Genomic DNA, 20,011 nt, shown 5'->3' on the forward strand with positions numbered 1-20,011 from the left:
ATGAGACTTAAATGATATCATGTAGGTAATAAGACTGGTAAATCATATAAAATCTGCAATATTATTATTATTATTAATACTTCAAAATAAATATTCAACATTTCCCCTGTCCATAAAGAGCTTGCATTCAGTTCAGGAAGTAAGATGTGATTATAACAAATAATCACTGTGTAACATAGTATGTTATAAAACACTAATTCAAGACATACATAGATATAGATATCAATTTATCAATAACAAATATTTATTAGTTCTACAATATGCTAGGCTCTAGAAATATAAGGGTAAGAATGAAACAATTGCTAACATTTTAATCAGAAAGACAAAAGTCTATATATAAATATATAGGTAACATAACTATAAACTGAATAAATATAAAGATATATAAAAAAGTTAGACACAAAGTAGTTTGAGAAGAAGGTCCCTAACAACTGGAGGTAGAGGAGAGGAGAGAAGGAAAACTTCATGCTGAAGGTGATGCGTTAGTTGTATTTCAAAATAATAGAAGGGATTCCAAGAGGGAAAGACAGAGAGGAAGCACATTTCAGGCAAGAGAGCAACCAATGAAAGACACAGAGATGGGAGGTGGAATGTTTTATACAGAGAACAGAGAGAAGGTAACCTGAATGAATCATGGACTCTGGTAGAGGGGAAGGTAATTTACAATGAACCAGATTTATTAAAGGAATTGCAATGACAAGATGAGCTGAGAAGAAGGTAGAGAAAATGTACTCTTCTGATTCTTCCACCGATTTGACTTGTTTGTGTCTCAAATGTGTTTTTCCTCCCTCTGTGGGGTTTTTTTTTCAAGGTTCAATCTTCTGTCCCTCATTCTGATTTTTCTGATTTCTCTACCTCAGAAATTTCCCCTCTTTAGCTGGTTCTCAAACCTGTATTTCCATCTCTAACTTCTACCAAGTACATTTAACAACCTGATCGTACTACTTTCAAAGTTCCCTGGAAGGAAGGGAGGGAGGGAGAGAAGAAGGGAGGAAGGGATGAAGGGAAGAAGAAGGGAGAAAGAGGGGAAGGAAAGAAGGGAGGGAGAGAGGGAGGAGAGAAGGAAGAAAGTAAGGAAGGAAAGAAGGGAAGGAAGAAGGAAGGGAAGAAGGAAAGAAGGGAGAAAGGGAAGGAAGGAAGAAAGGAGGGAGGGAGGAAGGGAGGAAAGAAGGCAAGGAAGGAAACAAGCCTATTTTACCCTGCAAAGAAATGACACCACATTCTCTAATAAGCATCCCAACTCTTTTTTATTTAATTAAAGCTTTTTATTTTCAAAATATATGCATGGATAATTTGCAACATTCATCCTTGTAAAACCTTGTGTTCTAAATTTCATTTTCCCTTGTTCCCTTCCCCTTCCCTAGATGGCAAGTAATCCAATATATGTTAAACATTTTTCTATATGTTTCCACAATTATCATGCTGCACAAGAAAAATCAGATCAAAAAGGGAAAAAATGAGAACAATACAAAATGCAAGAAAACAATAACAAAAAGAGTGAAAATACTATGTTGTGATCCATGCTCAGTTCCTGCAGTCCTCTTCTCTCTGTGTGTAGATGGCTCTTTTCATCACAAGACCATTGGAACTGGCCTCAATCATCTCATTGTTGGAAAGAGCCAAGTCCATCAGAATCGATTATCACATATTCTTGTTGTTGGTGTATACAATGATTTCCTGCTTTACCTCATATCACTTAGCATTAGTTCATGTAGGTCTCTCCAGATCTTTCTGAAGTCATTCTGTTGGTCATTTCTTACAGAACAATAATATTCCATAGCATTCGTATGCCACAATTTATTTAGCCATTCTCCAACTGATGGGCATCTACTCAGTCTCCATTTTCTTGCCACACAACAAGGGCTGCCACAAACATTTTTGTACATGTGGGTCCCTTTCCTTCCTTTATGATCTATTTGGGATATAAGCCCAGTAGTAACACTGCTGGATCAAAGGGTATGCACAGTAAGATGGCCTTTTGAACAATTCTAAATTGCTTTGCAGACTGGTTGAATCAGTTCACAACTGAACCAATAATGCCTTAGTGTCCCAGTTTTCTCACATCCCTTCTAACATTCAACATTATCTTTTCCTGTCTTCTTAACCAATCTTGATAAGTGTGTAGTGGTACCTTAGAGTTGTCTTAATCTGCACTTCTCTGATCAATAGTGATTTGGAGCATCTTTTCATATCACTAGAAATGGTTTTAATTTATTTATCTGAAAATTGTTCATATCCTTTGATCATTTATCAGTTGGAGAATAGCTTCAATTCTTATAAATTTGAGTCAATTCTCCATATATTTTAGAAATAAGGCCTTTATCAGAATCCTTGAATGTAATTATTTTTTCAGTTTATTGCTTCCCTTCTGATATTGTCTGCATTGGTTTTGTTTATCCAAAAACTTTTTAATTTAATCAAAATTACTATTTGGTGTTCAATAATGAATTCCAATTCTTCTTTGGCCACAAATTCCTTCCCTTTCCATAAATCTGAGAGGTAAAGTATCCTTTGTTTTTCTAATTTGTTTATATAATATCTAAACCACAAACCCATTTATGGGGTGTAGGTGTGGTCAATGCTTAGTTCCTGCCATACTAATTTCCAATTTTCGTCAAATACTGAGCCCTTATCCCCAAAGCTGGGGTCTTTGAGTTTGTCAAACTCTAGATTACTATAGTCATTGACTATTTTGTCCTAAGAACTGAACCTATTCCACTGATCGACTACTCTATTTCTTAGCCAGTACCAAATGGTTTTGATAATCACTGCTTTATAATATAGTTTTAGGTCTGGTACAGCTAGGCCACCTTCATTTGCATTTTTGTCATTTAATTCCCTTGAAATCTTGAACTTTTATTCTCCCAGATGAACTTTGTTATTATTTTTTTCTAGATCTCTAAAATAATTTCTTGGGAGTTTGATTGATATGGCAATGAATAAGTAGATTAATTTAGGTAGTAATTTTTTTTGTATTTGCTTGTGCTACCCAGGAGCACTTGATATTTTTCCAACTGGTTAGATCTGAGTTTATTTGTGTGGAAAATGTTTTATAATTATGTTCATATAATTCCTGACTTTGCCTTGGCAGGTAGTCTCCCAAACATTTTATTATTATCTACAGTTATTTTAAATGAAATTTCTCTTTGTATCTCTTGCTGCTGGACTTTGTTGATAACATATAGAAATGCTGACATTTTATGTGGATCTATTTTGTATCATGCAATTCTGTAAAGTTGCAAATTGCTTCCAATAGTTTTTTAGTTGATTCTGTACACTCTCTAAATATACCATCATATCATCTGCAAAGAGTGATAAATTGGTTTCCTCATTACCTACTCTAATTCCTTTAATTTCTTTTTCTTTTCTTATTGCCAAAGATAATATTTATAATACAATATTGAATAGTAATGGTGATAGTGGGCAGCTTTCTTTCACCCCTGATCTTATTGGGAATGGTTGAAATTTATTCCCATTATCTGTGACATTTGCTCTTGGTTTTAAATAGGTTCTTCTAATCATTTTAAGGAAAACTTCATTTATTCCTTTACTCTCTAGTATTTTCATTAGGAATGGGTGTTGGATTTTGTCAAATGCTTTTTTCTTCATCTAATGAGATAATCATATGAATTCACAAGTAAACCCATCTGGCACTGGAAATTTTTTCTTATGGAGCTGATTAATAGTTGCTCAATGTCTTTTTCTAAAATGGGACTATTTAAGTAATTTATTACCTTTTCTGTTAATCTGGGCAAACTATATTTTTTGTAAACATTCCTCCATTTCACTTAGATTATCAGATGTATTGACATATAGTTGGGCAAAATAATTCCTAATTATTGCTTTAATTTCTTCTTCATTGGTGAAAAGTTGTCCCCTTTCCTTTTTGATACTAACAATTTGATTTTCTTCTTACCTTTTTTAAATTAAATCAACTAAAGGTTTATCTATTTTGTTGGGTTTTTTCATAAAACCAACTCTTAGTTTTGTTTATTAATTCAATAGTTTTCTTACTTTCAATTTTATTAATTTTCACTTTGACTTTCAGAATTTCAAATTTGGTATTTACTTGGGGGTTTTTAATTTGTTCTTTTTCTAGGGTTTTTATTTGTATGCCCAATTCATTGATCTTCTCATTCTGTATTTTATACAAGTAAACATCTAGAGATATAAAACTTCCCTTAAGAACAGCTTTGACTACATCCCATATATTTTGATATATTGTCTCATTATTGTCATTTTCTTGGATGAAATTATTGATTGTGTCTATGATTTGTTGTTTCACCCACTCATTCTTTAGGATTAAATTATTTAGTTTCCAATTAATTTTTGGTCTATTTTCTCTGACCTTTTATTGCATGTAATTTTTATTGCATGTTGATCTGAAAAAAAATGAATTTACGATTACATTTGATTTTGAGGTTTTTATACCCTAATGCAGGGTCAGTTTTTGTATAGATTCCATGTACTACCTAGAAAAAAATATATTCCTTTCCATCCCCATCCAATTTTCTCCCAAGGTTTATCATACCTAACTTTCCTAGAATTCTATTTACCTCCTTAACTTCTATCTTATTTATTTTAGGGATTCAATTTATCTAGTTCTGAGAGAGCAAGATTGAGATCCCCCACTAGTACAGTTTTGCTGTCTAATTCTTTTTGCAGCAAACTTAACATCTCCTCTAGGAATTTGAAGCATACCAAATCTTACTAAACAAATGCTAAGATCATAGATTTTTGTGCTTAAAAAGGGGAGGCAGAACCTTGTATATTACTGAGTCTCATCTCAGTGAGTTTCACTTCCTCATTTTGTACTGAAAACCAGAAAAAATGGAAGTGATTTATCCAAAGTAGTACATCTAACATGTAATGGAATATTCAAAACTGAGTTTTCCTTATTCAAAGTTCAACAAGAGCTTTATTCGCTAGAGCTTACTTCATCTTTATACTTTAACAGTCATTTACTAAGTTCCTAGAATGGATCAATCTCTATGCTTAGCACCTGAATGCATATATATATATATATATATATATACACACACACAAAATAGTCCCTGCCCTCAGGAATTTATGTGTTAATAAGGAAGATGAGATAGATAGATAGATATATACATACACACACACACACACACACACACACAGATATATGTATGTATATAGAGATAGGGAAGATATTAAAAAAATACATAAGGGGCAGCTAGGTGGTATAGTGGATAGAGCACCAACCCTGAAGTCCGGAGAACCTGAGTTCAAATGTGATTTCAGGCATTTAACACTTCCCGGCTGTATGACCCTGGGCAAGTCACTTAACCCTGATTGCCTTAGCAAAAAAAAAAAAAAAAATTACAAAATGAGATAATGTGCTAAAGCATTTGCAAGCATTAAAAAATACTCAATATTAACTATCATCATAGTCAGGTGTACTAATATAACACTTTAAGATTTGGCAACCTGGGTAGATAAGACAAATATCTACAAATTACAAAGGAGGAATTTGAGGGTTAGAGGGGTTATGACTTGCTCAAGGTCACAAAGTTGGCAAACCAGGGACTGAAACTAAAGTCTTCTAGTTCCATATCTAATATTCTTTCCATTACACTATTCCCTCTAAAGAATCATCATAGAGGTATTAAAAAAACACATGGTTTTGAATGCAAATTAGACTTGTGGATAAATTGTAAAATTTACCACTGATCAGTCATCAATTTAGGATGGTGAAAAAGTTGGATTTTTTTAATAGATCACTATAATTTAATAATAATAATAGCTGACTTTATACAATATCTCAAGGTTTGCAAAGAATTTTACTCATGATTTCTTTTGTTCTTCCTAATAACTCATGGAAGGAGAATAAAAGCATTTATTAAGCACCTACTAAGTACCAAACACAGTACTAAGTACTTTACAGATTTCTCAGTTGATGTTCATAACAACCCTGGGAGGCAGGTGTTATTATTTCCCTCATTTTACAATTGATGAAACTGAGGCTCACAGCAGTAAAGTGACTTTCTCAGCTAGTAAATATCTGAGGTTGAATCTAAATTCAATTCTTCCTGACTTTGAGTCCAGCATTCCATCCCTTAAGCCATCACCTTCTCTTATGTCTTTATATATGTACTTATGGTGAAGAAGCAGATCTACTTCACTATTCTCCCAAAACCTTTAACCAGAAGCATTGCATTCTCAACATCTATATGATGAATGAATGAAGGATCTGCTACACCCCCTCCCCAGAATACAAGGATTGTGCAGGTTTTATACAAAAAAGGCTGAAAGATATGAACACAGCCTGAGGAAGAGAAAACTTCAGGGAAACATATATGAGTATCAAAGAATTGAAAGGCCATTATCAGGAAAAAGAGATTCAAAAATAAATTAATTTGATTTTTACTGGGCCCTACAAAACAAAATCAGGAATATTGATGAGAGTAGTCCAGAAACTAGATGTCTAGGGTTGTGAAGAGAAGGCAGTTTATCAAAGTAGAGTCTTAACTGCAAATGTGTCATGCAAAGGTTAGCAAAAAGGCAAACAGTCTGGGATGTACATTCCCCAGCTTCCTGGTTTGCCCACCAGTATAAGGCTTAAAGCACAAAGTTTTACAATCAATAGCAAAATGGTTTGTGTATATTACACTGACTTAACATATACAGAGACATGGTGACGTTTCTTTATTATGGAGGAGAGGTCACAGACAGAACAAAGAGATAAGGCTTCAGTTCTAGCATCTCTATCTAGACATAGCATGGTATAAGGAAGCATAGTTTGTTCCAGGAATCCTTAGGGGTCTCTAAGACTTTTTAAGGGGAGAAATGTGTGTGAAATATTTTTTCATAATAATAATAAAATCTTTTAATTTCTAATATAATAAATTTTAATAGATATAACCTACATAAATAAAAGCTCTTGTTGGGGGAAGGGGTTCCTCAATAATTCGTTAGAGTTAAAAGGGGTTGTGAAACCAAAAGGTTTGGTTTCAGAAGGTTTCATCCCAAAGGTTGATATGCCATGCTGTTCTTGTAGCCAAGAACTATTTTCAAATCCTGCTTCCAACATTTATTGATTGTATGATCCTCCTTAGCTTCTCCAAAACTTAGTTTTCTTATCTACAATGTAAAATAACACTTTTTCACAAGATGGCTATAAGCATCAAACACAGCAATGTATATTATAAAACACTTTGAAGTTTTTAAAGCACATTACTAAAGTGAGTCATAATTGTCTAAAGACAATAAAATTAGCTCCTTTGTTCTAACTTTTAGAATCCTTATTACCTTCAGAAGTCAGCTCCAAAAAATTTTTGATTCCCCTCCAGTTTACTTTATATTTTCTCTCTATTTTCTATGCAATTGTATATGTACATTACATTTATGTATGTGATACATACTTAATTTTATACATCAATAGAATGCCTATTCCTGAAAAGTAAGAATTACTATTTTTATCCTTGATTTTAATTGATTGTTTATGGATTAAAGATCTCCCTTTGACTTTGACTTTGTATGTGTGAAAGAGAATAGCAGGAGAACTAGTATTCTAGTATTAATAAGATGTATCTAGTATCTAGTATTTTCACTACAGAACCACTCTCCTTAAATATACATGTCATACCAGAAACAAGGGTATCTTAAAGAGTGCCAGAGCTCAGTGTCCTTTTAGGGCATAATGGTTTTCTTTTTATAAGCTGATGTTGTTTTTATTTAAGGTAATAGAAAAGAGACACACTTAATGTTCTGTTGAAAAAATATCCCCCACCACTCTGCCCCCAAATGAGGGGTTTAAACTGAGACAGGCAACTAATTAGCCAGATTTTAAGAAGAGTGAGGTCACTTTCTAAAAGCATATGTCTCATATGATTTTATTTTCTTCATCTTCCAGACTGTAAATATAAGGATGATAGATCTTGCTAATCCTTTTTAAGATAAGATCTGATAACAGAATACCAAGACAGGCAAACCCATTAAAAATAGTATCTGGGACCTCAAGAGTGAGAATTGGACATACCTTTGACTTCTCACAGTTCATAAAATTAACACCCTTGGCACCTTATTCCTACTCAGTTCTAAATATCTAGCAGTGTAGCTTTCATGATTCAGCAAAGAAATCCTGTCTTTGAAGATTAAAACAATATACTTCCTGGATTTATTTAGCTCATTGCAAATATCGACTTCAGTTTCATGAGTCTAACTTTTCAGGCACAGAGAAATGCAGGAATTGTAAAGTTATAATTCCTGATGTGCCAGTGTTCATGGTTTTTGGTACTCTCATTAAGGACTGTATTCCCAATCCAGGTTTCCTCCTTCCCAAATGTTAGGCTCCTGCTTCTTTGCCAACCAGTTGTCAGTAATGAGCTCTCCATGCTGAGATGAAAAGGCCCAGGGGGCCCACCTTCAGGCAGTAAGGCTGTATGAGGAAGTGTTCCAGCAGACTACCCAATCCCAGCTTGTCCAGTCAGCGACCAGAACATCTGTCCAAATAGACTGGAGAGGAAAATGTGATTGCTGAGTTCTGGACAGGTTGTCCTCTATTTCCTTCAACATTTAATTCTAGTCTTTGGAGGGTTTGGACATTTAGAATATTAAGACACTATTGAAAAAAATTTTTTTGCAATTAGACATATACAAAGATGGCAGTCTATGTAAGTGGTAGCTTAGGGGCTGCACACAGCATTTACTTATATATTTAATGTTAAAATCTATCTGCTCTTTGAGGATATGACCCTCACCACTTTCACTGGTTTGACAGATTGCCAAAAACGTAAACACTTAATAAATTCCATTTAATCCTGATGACTAGTCCTGGGAAATGAATAAAAAGTAAAACCCAAAATTAATAAATGAGGAAAGTGAACTATAAAGTGAATGATAACTAGAGTCACAACACCAGAGTACCCCATATAAAATTCGAGATTCAAGCATTGATTTGATAGCTATATGTCAAGCATATTTGTTTTAGAAAGGATTTATGGCATTGAGTGAAGGTTCCACTAAGTGACCTCAGAGGACCTTTCCTGATCTAAGATTCCATGATTCTTACTTTTTCTGTGTTGCTTCACTTTCAAATTATAATCTGTCATCAGGGCATAAAGGGTCTGTGCTATCTTTTCATTAAAAGGGTTTTAAGGTATGAGGAATTTAAGAAATCATCCAGATCAGAAATTTCAAATATGAGACCCATTTGATCCACATTTGGTCCACAACACTTCTCAAAGCATCCCAAATTAGATATAATTGGGAAATATTTAATAAGATAAATATGCAATAAAATATAGATAATATTAATATGAGGTTTTCTAACTTTCTACTTAGCCCACAGGGACCCTTATATATGAGTTAGTGTGTCCTATTTGACAACATCAATCTAGACCATACCCTTTTTTTTTTTTTTTTGCAGATGAGGAAACTGAGCCTGAGAAGTTAAGTGACAAGTACAATGTGGTGTAGATTTCAAAGTTAAGATGTGAAATCATTAATTATTCTCACCTAATCATCTGTAGTTTTTACTATATCATTATTTTTTTTCTGCTTCCTGATTCAGAGCACCCATGGAGACCTGGGGAAACTGTACTGGGCAGTCTAATGGAAGGAAGGAAGGAAGAAAGGAAGAAAGGAAAGAAGGAAGGAAGGAAGGAAGAAAGGAAGAAAGGAAGGAAGGAAGGAAGGAAGGAAGGAAGGAAGGAAGGAAGGAAGGGGGAAATAAGAAAACACAATGACTTATTGTGAATTCCAAAGTCAACAGAATTGTAAAATAGCAATAATACCAGTAATAATAGTTAACATTTTTTAATGTCTTAGGATTTGTGAAGAACTTTACAAATGTTATGTCATGTTAACCTCACATCAACCCTGGAAAGAAGGTACTGTTATCCCATTTTATAGATGCAAAACAAAAAGGCAGACAGAGATTGAATGAGTTATTCAGGGCCACACAGCTAGTGTCTGAGGCCAAGTCTTTGAACCCAAGTTTCCCTGATTCCAGGTCCAATGTTCTGTCCTCCAGGCCACCTAGTTGCCTCTTGACTGGGTCCAAGAGTCAAAATCTTGCTGGCTCTTGAAAGTTTGGTTCTGGTTGACTGTTGTGCTTCCAAGTCCAATGAGCTCACTTTGGGGTTTCTATCATTAGTTTCCATATTAATTTCTTTCCTCAGCTGACTCTGGTCATGACTGGCTATAGAGCAACTAGATATTGTTCTCTTCCCCTCCCCTTTCCCCCCTTCAGATGCCTGCTCAATGGGTTCTCTTTCTCTAAGAACTCTTCGCCAAAACTTCCCAGCCTTTTGGGTAAGCTGAAAAGGAACAGGAATCTTCTTCTTTGTGGAGTCCCTCTCCCACAGGTTTGCCATTCTCTCTCCTTTGGCCTCCTCCTGTGAGTCTTTTGAGAATGAGTTTACCTAGCTAGTTTGCTGACCCCTTGTCAAATCCAGCTTATATTTATCCTCCTGATGATTCCTTGTTAGGATATGTTCAAGGGCAAGGTATTGAAGCACCCATCCCTTATCAGTGGTTCTCAAACTTTTGTTTTCAGTATCTTTATCCTATTAAAATTATTGAGGATCTCTCCAAAGTGTTTTTGTTTATCTGGATTATGTTTATAGACATTTACCATATTGGAAATAAAAACTAGTTTTGAATTTGTAGACCCTCTAAAAGGGTTTCAGAGATCCCCAGGATTCTCTAGATCATACTTTGAGAACCACTGTCTTAGATACTATGACTATTGAGGAAATGGGTTACATTTTCTCTTCAAATAGATTAAGTTTCACTATAAATAAGATTTCCCAATTGATATGTATTTAAGTGTTTCTTTCCTAAAATCATTACATGCTGTTAGCCATTAGCAGCAGGTGTAGTTCCATGCATTTGCACCAATTGTTCTCCATAACTGATTACCTTCCATTTTCCTCTCCTTTCTTAGAATTCCTAGCTTCCCTAGTCAAATGCCACTTCTTTCATTCCCCAAGCCCACCCATAATTGTTAATGCTCTCTTCCCAAATGACCTCGTATTTACTTATCTGCTTGAGGCCCCAAGACAACGTAAATTCCTTGAAGACAGGAACATTTTTATTTGTACCTGTGTATATGTACCCTGTTACCTAGCATAATTCCTTACTGAAAACAGGTAATTAGTAAGTATTTATTAAAATGAAACAATTTTAATCCTTAAGACATTATACATGTTCAATATGCGGGTCTCCCTGGAATTTTATTTTAGACTTTTTCTACACAAAAGGTAGATTTCCTAGCTAAATGAGTTTAAGGACTCTTCATAACAAAAAAGTCATTTTTAAAAAGAAATGATAAGAATGTGAGTCAAGTTCCTCATCTGTATTAGCTCAGATATTATGCAGATAACCATTTGTCAGATAGTTGAAGAATTAGGTTTATGAGAATGTTTTCCAGGGACAGTTTATATCACAGAAATCACCAAAAAACTGTGCAGAGGAAAAGATATAGCTGCTATGGTAAATGCATGTTACCTAATGCATTACATTACAGTGATGTACATTATATTACAGTTACAATGATGAACCACTCTGATTTTGGCAGGATTGGTTCTCCAAAGACACACAGAATCCATCTCCAGGTATTGACCTGAAGCCTTTGCCCCCTAATAGAACCTACCAGGTCTTTGTATCTACTGTCATAGTCTTGTTAAACCTAGGGGCACCTCCATGCCATGCTTTAGGAACAGAGGAAGACTTTAGAGGAAGAAAAATAAATGTCAGCCCTGTAAAAAAATTATTTGTATACTTAAACTTAGTTTAATCCCTTCCAGATTCTAAACTGAAAGAATGTAGTATTGGAGAAAATAATGTTATAAGGATGACTCTCTGTAATTCTAATATTAAATAAATCCTTTGGACAGTGGTATCAAGGTATCTAGCATTAATCTTTGCTTTTGATAAGAAATCAAAGACCAAAAAAAATGTGTATAGCATGATGATTTTATTCATTGTAATTACCTTTTCTTCAATGTAAATTGAAGAAAGGGAGAATGACCTAACACAAACCTGATTAATCTTAAATTTTCAAATGCTAGACAATTTTTTATAACTGTTTATAAACTGTTTAAGTCACAACTGGTAAAACCAGTGGTTATTAAGATGTTGAGTATTTGACACCTTTTAATTCCCCCAAGTGAACAAATCCTCTGTATTAGTTATTTATAGGATTAGCTTTTTGTCTAGTGTTTGAGGTGTCATCTAATGTTGACAATATCCCAGAATTTGGATTTTAGCCAAAACATAATATAGCTGCTTGTGTGGAGCTTTATGTCAAGATGCTTTAGTTAAATCAGTTATCCATATCAGAATTTGCATTTTAAAAGGAAGTATCTCAAGTTTCAAACTAAAATATTATTGACATAAAATAAAAATATTTTAATGACTTGTACCTTTCTTGAAAAACAGTTGGTGAATGGTGGCAAATGGAGCATAAAAATGAAACAAATGATGCCAGAAAATACTATATAACCTGGCAATTGAAGAGCATAAAACCCTAACATTTCTCCAGGCACTCCCAAGAGACCAAAGCATATGTCTCGGGGGTATGTGACTAAGCTGATGGAAAATACTGACTATATATGGTTCAATTTTTTAATGTCTAAAATTGGAACCACAGCTTTGACTTGACATTTAACAAGCCCTTTATTTTGTTCAGATTGGAGAGGTGGAGACTTGAGAAAAAAAGCAAATCTATACTAGAGTCAATCAACATGATAGCTGATTGCTACTGTGTGCATCTAGTTTTGGGAAATTACTCCTGAAGATCAAGGAGCTACAGAAACAAAAAAATGGCAAAAGGCAGATTCTTGTGTTGACTTTGACTGTTTCATGAGCTGAAATCAAGACTTCCCCCACAGCTCTGCCCATGACATAGAACAGATACTTTGAGTTTCCAGATACAGTATGAATGAGCTTTGTTCAAGAGAAGGGTTTCTTAATGATGTGCAGTTAAGAAGGGAGGGGAGAGACTGGATCAACACAGTTGGAATGACTTAAGACGGTGGAGACAGAAGGACTTAACGAGATGGTGTGAAAAGCCTGGAAGCAGCCAAGATGTCTGTTGCAACCCCTGGGTGGACACACCAATTATAATTTATAAGGCTTTGGGAAAGAGAGAACAAATATGAGAAAGTAGGAGAATGTAGAAACTGTCATAAATGCAAACAGAGATAATGAATACAGAAAAAGGGGAGGGATTATCAATGGATGAAAAAGCCAAGCAGCTCATGCTAAAGAACTAACTTTCATAAAAAATGATGGATTGATTAAGAATGTTTTCATTTTTTAATGAATTAGCTCTGTTTGTGATAAAAAGCTGAAAGCTTTTGACAGTTAAAATGGGACAATTCATAAGGAACTATATTGTTTTATTATTCTGGGTACAAAATTTGATATTACAGATTTTCCATAAATTCTCACAAATACAATGATACTTAATAGATAATACTTTAGACCTGGCATAAACAGAGATGGACTAAAGTATGTAGCTATTTCTGCTTCACATCTAGGATAACCACAGAGCTTATTTTCCTGCATGTTACTCCAAAACTTTTATAATATAGCTTGAAGAACTTAGAATATGTCTTTTTGATATTTTGTATGTCTTACTATTCAGAGAAACCCCCATTCCCATTCCACAGGAGCTCATTTGAACTAGCATAGCCATAGCATAACTTTTGACAAGTTGTTCCACTTTTGACTCAATTTCTTGAATTGGAAAATAGATTGATGTCTCATGAAATCATGATCCTTTGAAGCATCACATCTCCAATGCATATTGTAACTCAAGTATTTTCATCCTTAAATTTTTGTTTGTGTCATTACAGAAATTCTCCATAGATTACTTGCTTAATATGCTGGAGGTCTTGCTCTTTATCTCTTAATACATGAATGATAAGTCAACTTGTGCTGTCCATCTCTTATCCTATACTCTCTCTTTATGTTCAAATAATCTTTATCTATTTCTACACATCTTTGGTAATATTTCTACAGGTGAATCCTGCTGCCTTACTTTTATCTACTATATGTCTTTTCCTTGTTCTTCAAATTATTTATTATTTTGATCTTTCTGAAGTCATAGTAGACCATGATGTAGAATCGCATAGAATAGCAAAAATTAAATTGATGTAAATAAACAAAATGAAACAAAAAAGATGGGGTTGTGGTTACATTGGCTAGTTGAGTTCATTGAAAACATAATAGAAATGAACTCATGAAATAAATTTACTTAGTGTATAACATTTTAGAGCTTTTACAACAAAGATGAATTAAAACAGGGAAAGATGCTTCTCGTTCATATCTGTAGTACAAATCAGACTTATTCTTAATTTGGAAAAATATTCTACCTTATACAAGGCAGTTCTCCAAATTGGAGGATAAGAAGAGTTGAGGAAAAGAGAGATAAGAATTCATAACGGAAATCATTGGGGCAGAATTTGAAGACAAGGATGATGATGATGATGATGACAATGGTAGTTGCATTTATATAGCATGTTAACATTTATAAAGAACTTTACAAATATCTTTAATTTAGAGGCAGCTAAATATAGCAAATATAGTAAGTCACTTGACCTTTATTTGCCTCAGTTTCCTCAACTGTAAAATGAGGATATTAGAACCTATTTCACAGTTTTTGTAAGGTTCAAATGAGGTAATATTTTTTAAAAATATGCTTAACACAGTATTTGGCACATAATAGGAGCTATATAAATGTTTATTCCCTTTCTCCTTTATTTCATTTTATCCTTACAACAACTCTGGGAGGTAAATGCTATTATTATTATAACATTTTACAGACAAGTAAACTAAGGTAAATAAAGGTTAAGTGATTTTTTTAGGGCTCACACAGCTAGTAAATGGTTGAAGGTGGCTTTTAACTCAGTTCATCCTGAATCTACAGTACTGCCCACCTACAAAATAGCATTTCCTCATTGTGAAAAAAATGAATTTATCTAAGTTGTATCATTGTAGGAAATAACAATTACCAATAATCAAAAAGCTATTTAAAATAGAAATACTAAATATAATTACATTTTTTTCTGGCATGGAAGGGATTTAGATAGGAACAAATATGGTGACTTTTGCTTTATCTTCTCCTAGCTGGTCAGTGGGGAACTGGAGCACGTGCACCTTGACCTGTGGTGTGGGAGAACAATCTAGGCTGGTTCAATGCCTGCAGCAGATTCACTCTAAAACAGAGGTGGTTTCTGCCACTCTTTGCCCTCAGCCAATTCCTCCCAGCAGACAGATCTGTAATACTCAGAGCTGCCCACCAGCCTGGAGTGCAGGGCCCTGGTCAGAGGTAAGTTACTCAGATTTCAAGCAGAGAGCAGAAAAATGAGATAAGTGACTATTTCCAAACCCTTGCTTTTAATGCTGGCATTTAGCGTCTTCCTCCTGAAAACCCATAGGCCAGCCTAGTAAATTTTCCTTTTCTGAATTTTCCTTACCATTATTTACTCACTGCTCTTCTTTAGTGTTCAAGAACGTGTGGGAAAGGATGGAAAAAAAGATCTGTGATCTGTAAAAGCACTAGCCCATCTACCCGGGCTCAAATTCTGCCTGATGCAGTCTGTTTCACAGAAACAAAACCTCAAACCCAAGAAGCCTGCTTGCTTAAACGTTGCCATAAACACAAGAAACTACAATGGCTTGTATCAGCCTGGTCAGAGGTGGGTATGTCTCAATTCTGATAAAATGCTAAAATGTCATTTTAGTAGCTGTGGAAAAAATGCTAAACCAATTAGTTCTTTTCAAAGATACCAAATACCTTTTTTAGAAAAGACTGAGGTCAACATGAATATTTACTAAAAACTGCCCTTTATAAGAGGACTGGTCACTGAGAGCTCGATGATTTGCATATGGTTGTGGTATCAAGGGTCTCATAGGAATCTAGACCTTTTGGCTCAGATCCCATGTTTCTTTCATTGCCATTCATTTAAAAGAAAAATCATATGCACATGAATAGGATTTCTACCAGGAACATCATCAAAAAAAATTGAATAAATTACTCTGTCAACAGCCTGATTGACCTCAATTGAGTATCTTCTTTGAATTGATTCATGTTACATTTAGGGAAGATGCTTATCTGGAGTTTCTATGAGGTGTTGAAAGCTTGAGGCATCTGACAGGTATCTTCTTTAAAATGGGCATTAGAGATTTTTAAATTTGAGAAATTGAAGATTTTTAAAACATGAAAAATGTCTCTACCATGGACATTCAAGTACATAATTTTGGGATAATCAATTAGGGTTATATGTCAAATGGGCTTCTTAATTTGTTTTAGCATCTATTACATCTTCTAAGAGAATGATTTAAATGTTTTCTCTCATTGATATTGGCTTGTTATTTATAAGTTCCTTTGATCTGGGAGATGTGTAGGGATACTCACAGAGATAGTAGAAGAGATAACTGATGTAAAGATGTCAAACTCTCTGTCCAAGATCTGCAAGTACCTTTAAAACTCTGGACTATGGCCTGTATCAGATTAAAATGTAATTGGAAATTGATTAACAAAGGAAATAAAAATATAATAGAACAGACAATATTAATGTGTGATTTTCTAAGTCAATCTGTAATAGTAAGGATTTGTTCCTATTTGATTTTGATACCACATATGTAAAAAATAGGATTGAAGAATATTTTGTATGTTCTAAAGCTTTGGTGTAGTTATTTCTAAGGATAGGAAGAAAGAAAAAACATTAGAAGTCTGGAAAGATTGATTGTGTGACCTTTATTACAATATTCTTTTTTTTTATTTTATTTTTTTTTTTATTTAATAGCCTTTTATTTACAGGTTATATGCATGGGTAACTTTACAGCGTTAACAATTGCCAAACCTCTTGTTCCAATTTTTCACCTCTTACCCCCAATCCCCTCCCCTAGATGGCAGGATGATCAGTAGATGTTAAATACATTAAAATATAAATTAGATACACAATAAGTATACATGACCAAAACATTATTTTGCTGTATAAAAAGAATCAGACTCTGAAATATTGTACAATTAGCTTGTGAAGGAAATCAAAAATGCAGGTGGGCATAAATATAGGGATTGGGAATTCAATGTAATGGTTTTTAGTCATCTCCCAGAGTTCTTTTTCTGGGCATAGCTAGTTCAGTTCATTAGTGCTCCATTAGAAATGATTTGGTTGATCTCGTTGCTGAAGATGGCCAGGTCCATCAGAACTGGTCATCATATAGTATTGTTGTTGAAGTATATAATGATCTCCTGGTCCTACTCATTTCACTCAGCATCAGTTCGTATTACAATATTCTTAACTGAAGTACTATAATCAACATGTAGCACTTAACCTACAAAATGTTTAACTCAGGTCTTAAGCAAAGCCACTCTCAATTATATATTTAGAACTTAAATGTTAAACATTCCTTCTAGTTATTACTGTGAAAAGAATAGGAATTAGATGTGTGATTGTAACTGCATACTGAATTTCTAGATTAGGAAACTCATTTTGGCAATGTAGGTCATCACCTTTTCTACAATTTATAATTTCTAAATCTTCTTAGCTAACATGCCAACTTCTTATTCTCTATACTATGTTGTTTCTCCTTTATTATTATGACTATCATAAAAGCTAGATGTCTAAAAGTTAGACTATCATAAAAGTTCAGATGTTGTCTGAAATGATATGTTCTCAGGAGCAATACAGAATCAAGGAAATAAAGGGTCGTTCACTTTATTGAGTGATCTAGTCCACAAACATGGTATTAAATATTTCTGCCTTTAGTCTCAATGCCCCAGTCTCCAGTTGGAGAAAGACTAATGTAAAGAGCAATTTGAGTGAAAATCCTGGAAATACTTACATGAACTGATGCTGAGTGAAGTGAGCAGAACCAAAAGAACATTGTATACAGTAACAAGATTATGTGATTATCCCACTGTGATAGATTTGACTATTTTCAGTAATGAGATGATTCAAGACAATTCCAATAGTTTTGGCTAGAATGTACCATCTCCAGAGAGAGAACTATGAAAACTGAACATGAATCAAAGCATATGTTTTTACCTTTTTGTTGTTGTTTGTGTGCTAGTATTTTTTGTTTGTTTCTTTCTCATGTTTTTTTTTTCCTTTTTGACCTGATTTTTCTTGCACAGCATGATGACTATGGAAATATTTTAGAAGAATATTTAAGAATTATTATTAAAGGGTATTTAGAAGAATTGCAAATGTTTGACCTATATTGGATTGCTTGCTCTTTGGGGGAAGCAAGAGGGAGGGAGAAAAATTTGGAACACAAGATTTTGTAAAAGTGAATGTTAAAAACTCTCATTGCACTTATTTGGAAAAATAAAACATAATTGGGGAAAAAAAGAAGAACTGAGCAATGGACTTATAGGGTCTGTCCGGAGCTTTCCCTAAATATTTTTGAGCTTATTATATAGTGCAATCATTTTTCCCTAGTCCTGAAACTACTACCAACTATTGTAAGATTTAATCCTACAAAACACAGCCCATTGTAATAGCCATGGTCCTCCCACTCCACTTCCCTTTCAAAATATCTCTGGTTTTATCTGGAAGTCAGTCTTACATTGGTCATATGACTTCACGGAATTGAAATTATTTACCTTCTATTCTCAGGGAAATATATTATATCCAAGGGCTAGCTTTCAGAGACAACAGCTCCTGTGTGAAGCATGGTAGCACTCATGGATTTTTGCATCAAACAGTGGAATATGCCAACTGGCCCTGTATTTTTTCTTTTAGTGAAGACTTAAAAAAGGTTCCAGTATAATATGAGAGCATCTACTGGGGAGATGCCATTTGGTGTCACTCCCAGGTTTTATCCCTTTCTTCTTTCCTGCTTTCCCTCTTTAGCTTCTGTACTATGTTGGTGATCTCTGTCACAGTTAGCTCAGTCCAATTGACCTTACTGGCCTTGTAGTAAGTTGGGATAAAGAATATTGTGAGACTTAGTTTTGGCAAGAAAAGCAGTCCATAGTCTTGGGGGTGGCAGGAAAATACTGAGAAAAGGAGTACAGAGGGAGTACTCACCAAGTTGATGTTGTATTACTTAAGCAGGAGATCATCCATAACCAATCAGGAGAGGAAACAAGGATGCCAAATGCCAACCAAGGAACAGCCAGGGAAATACATAGCCAGCTAACCAAGCAAACACTTAGAAAACACAGGAATTCAATGAGTCTTGGAAGGTTTCCACAGAGCAAAAAGCCACAGTGTCATTTTGTATGCTCATTGAATGCTGTATTTCAAGACTGCTTTGCCTATGTAACTCTGGTCTGCCAAAAAGAATCACCTGGTACTGAAAACCAGTATAAACTCAAAATCTTTTTTTTAAATAGTCACTATATTTGATTAAAACAATTAAATTTGGGTTTCATTAAATTTTATTATATTCATGTTTGTTCACACTTCCAAATTTTCCACATTTTCATCTTTTGTTCTAAAATTGTCACTTCAGAGGAATTATTTTAATCCATTCCTTTTTATTTCTTTTTTCTTTTAGTGCTCTGTAACTTGTGAAAGAGGAATACAGAAAAGGTTGTTAAAATGTGCAGAAAAATATGTTTCTGGAAAATACAGAGAGCTGGCTTCAAAGAAATGCTTCCATTTGCCAAAGCCAAACCTGGACTTGGAAAGAGAATGTACCCTATTTTCATGTCCCAAGCAACCAGTATTCTCTGCAGTGAGGCATGCTAGGGGTACTTGGTACTCTTCTCCCTGGTCTGAGGTACTTGATAATTTTAAATTCTCAGGGGCTTAATAAGCTAAATTTATGGCTCTGATGTTTGGTGGTGAAGTTTAAACAATGATGTTTCCTCAGAGTTTCAATCCCCAATGTCTTATTAAAGTGCTTTATTACATTTCTCTCAAGGGTATGGATGTGTGTGTGTGTGTGTGTGTGTGTGTGTGTGTGTGTGTGTGTTTTAGGGGTTGATATCCAATTGTTAAAGAGCCATTAAGAGCATGTTTGTGTCTTTTGCTTAGAATTATCACCCACTCATCACATATAGGAAGATTTAATGCTT

General features: G+C 34.3%; 1 protein-coding gene across 1 annotated transcript in view; it reads left to right on the forward strand.

The window, feature by feature from the left end:
• ADAMTS16 (ADAM metallopeptidase with thrombospondin type 1 motif 16) overlaps positions 1-20,011 on the forward strand; it is a 232,380-nt gene that overhangs the window by 195,273 nt on the left and 17,096 nt on the right. The window contains exons 19-21 of the mRNA XM_031946108.1: positions 15,103-15,304; positions 15,480-15,674; positions 19,489-19,713. Coding sequence (XP_031801968.1) covers positions 15,103-15,304; positions 15,480-15,674; positions 19,489-19,713 — 622 coding nt within the window. The remainder of the gene's footprint in view (positions 1-15,102; positions 15,305-15,479; positions 15,675-19,488; positions 19,714-20,011) is intronic.

This window comes from Sarcophilus harrisii, chromosome 1 (genome assembly GCF_902635505.1).
Source record: "Sarcophilus harrisii chromosome 1, mSarHar1.11, whole genome shotgun sequence".
NCBI classification, from domain to species: Eukaryota; Metazoa; Chordata; class Mammalia; order Dasyuromorphia; family Dasyuridae; genus Sarcophilus; species Sarcophilus harrisii.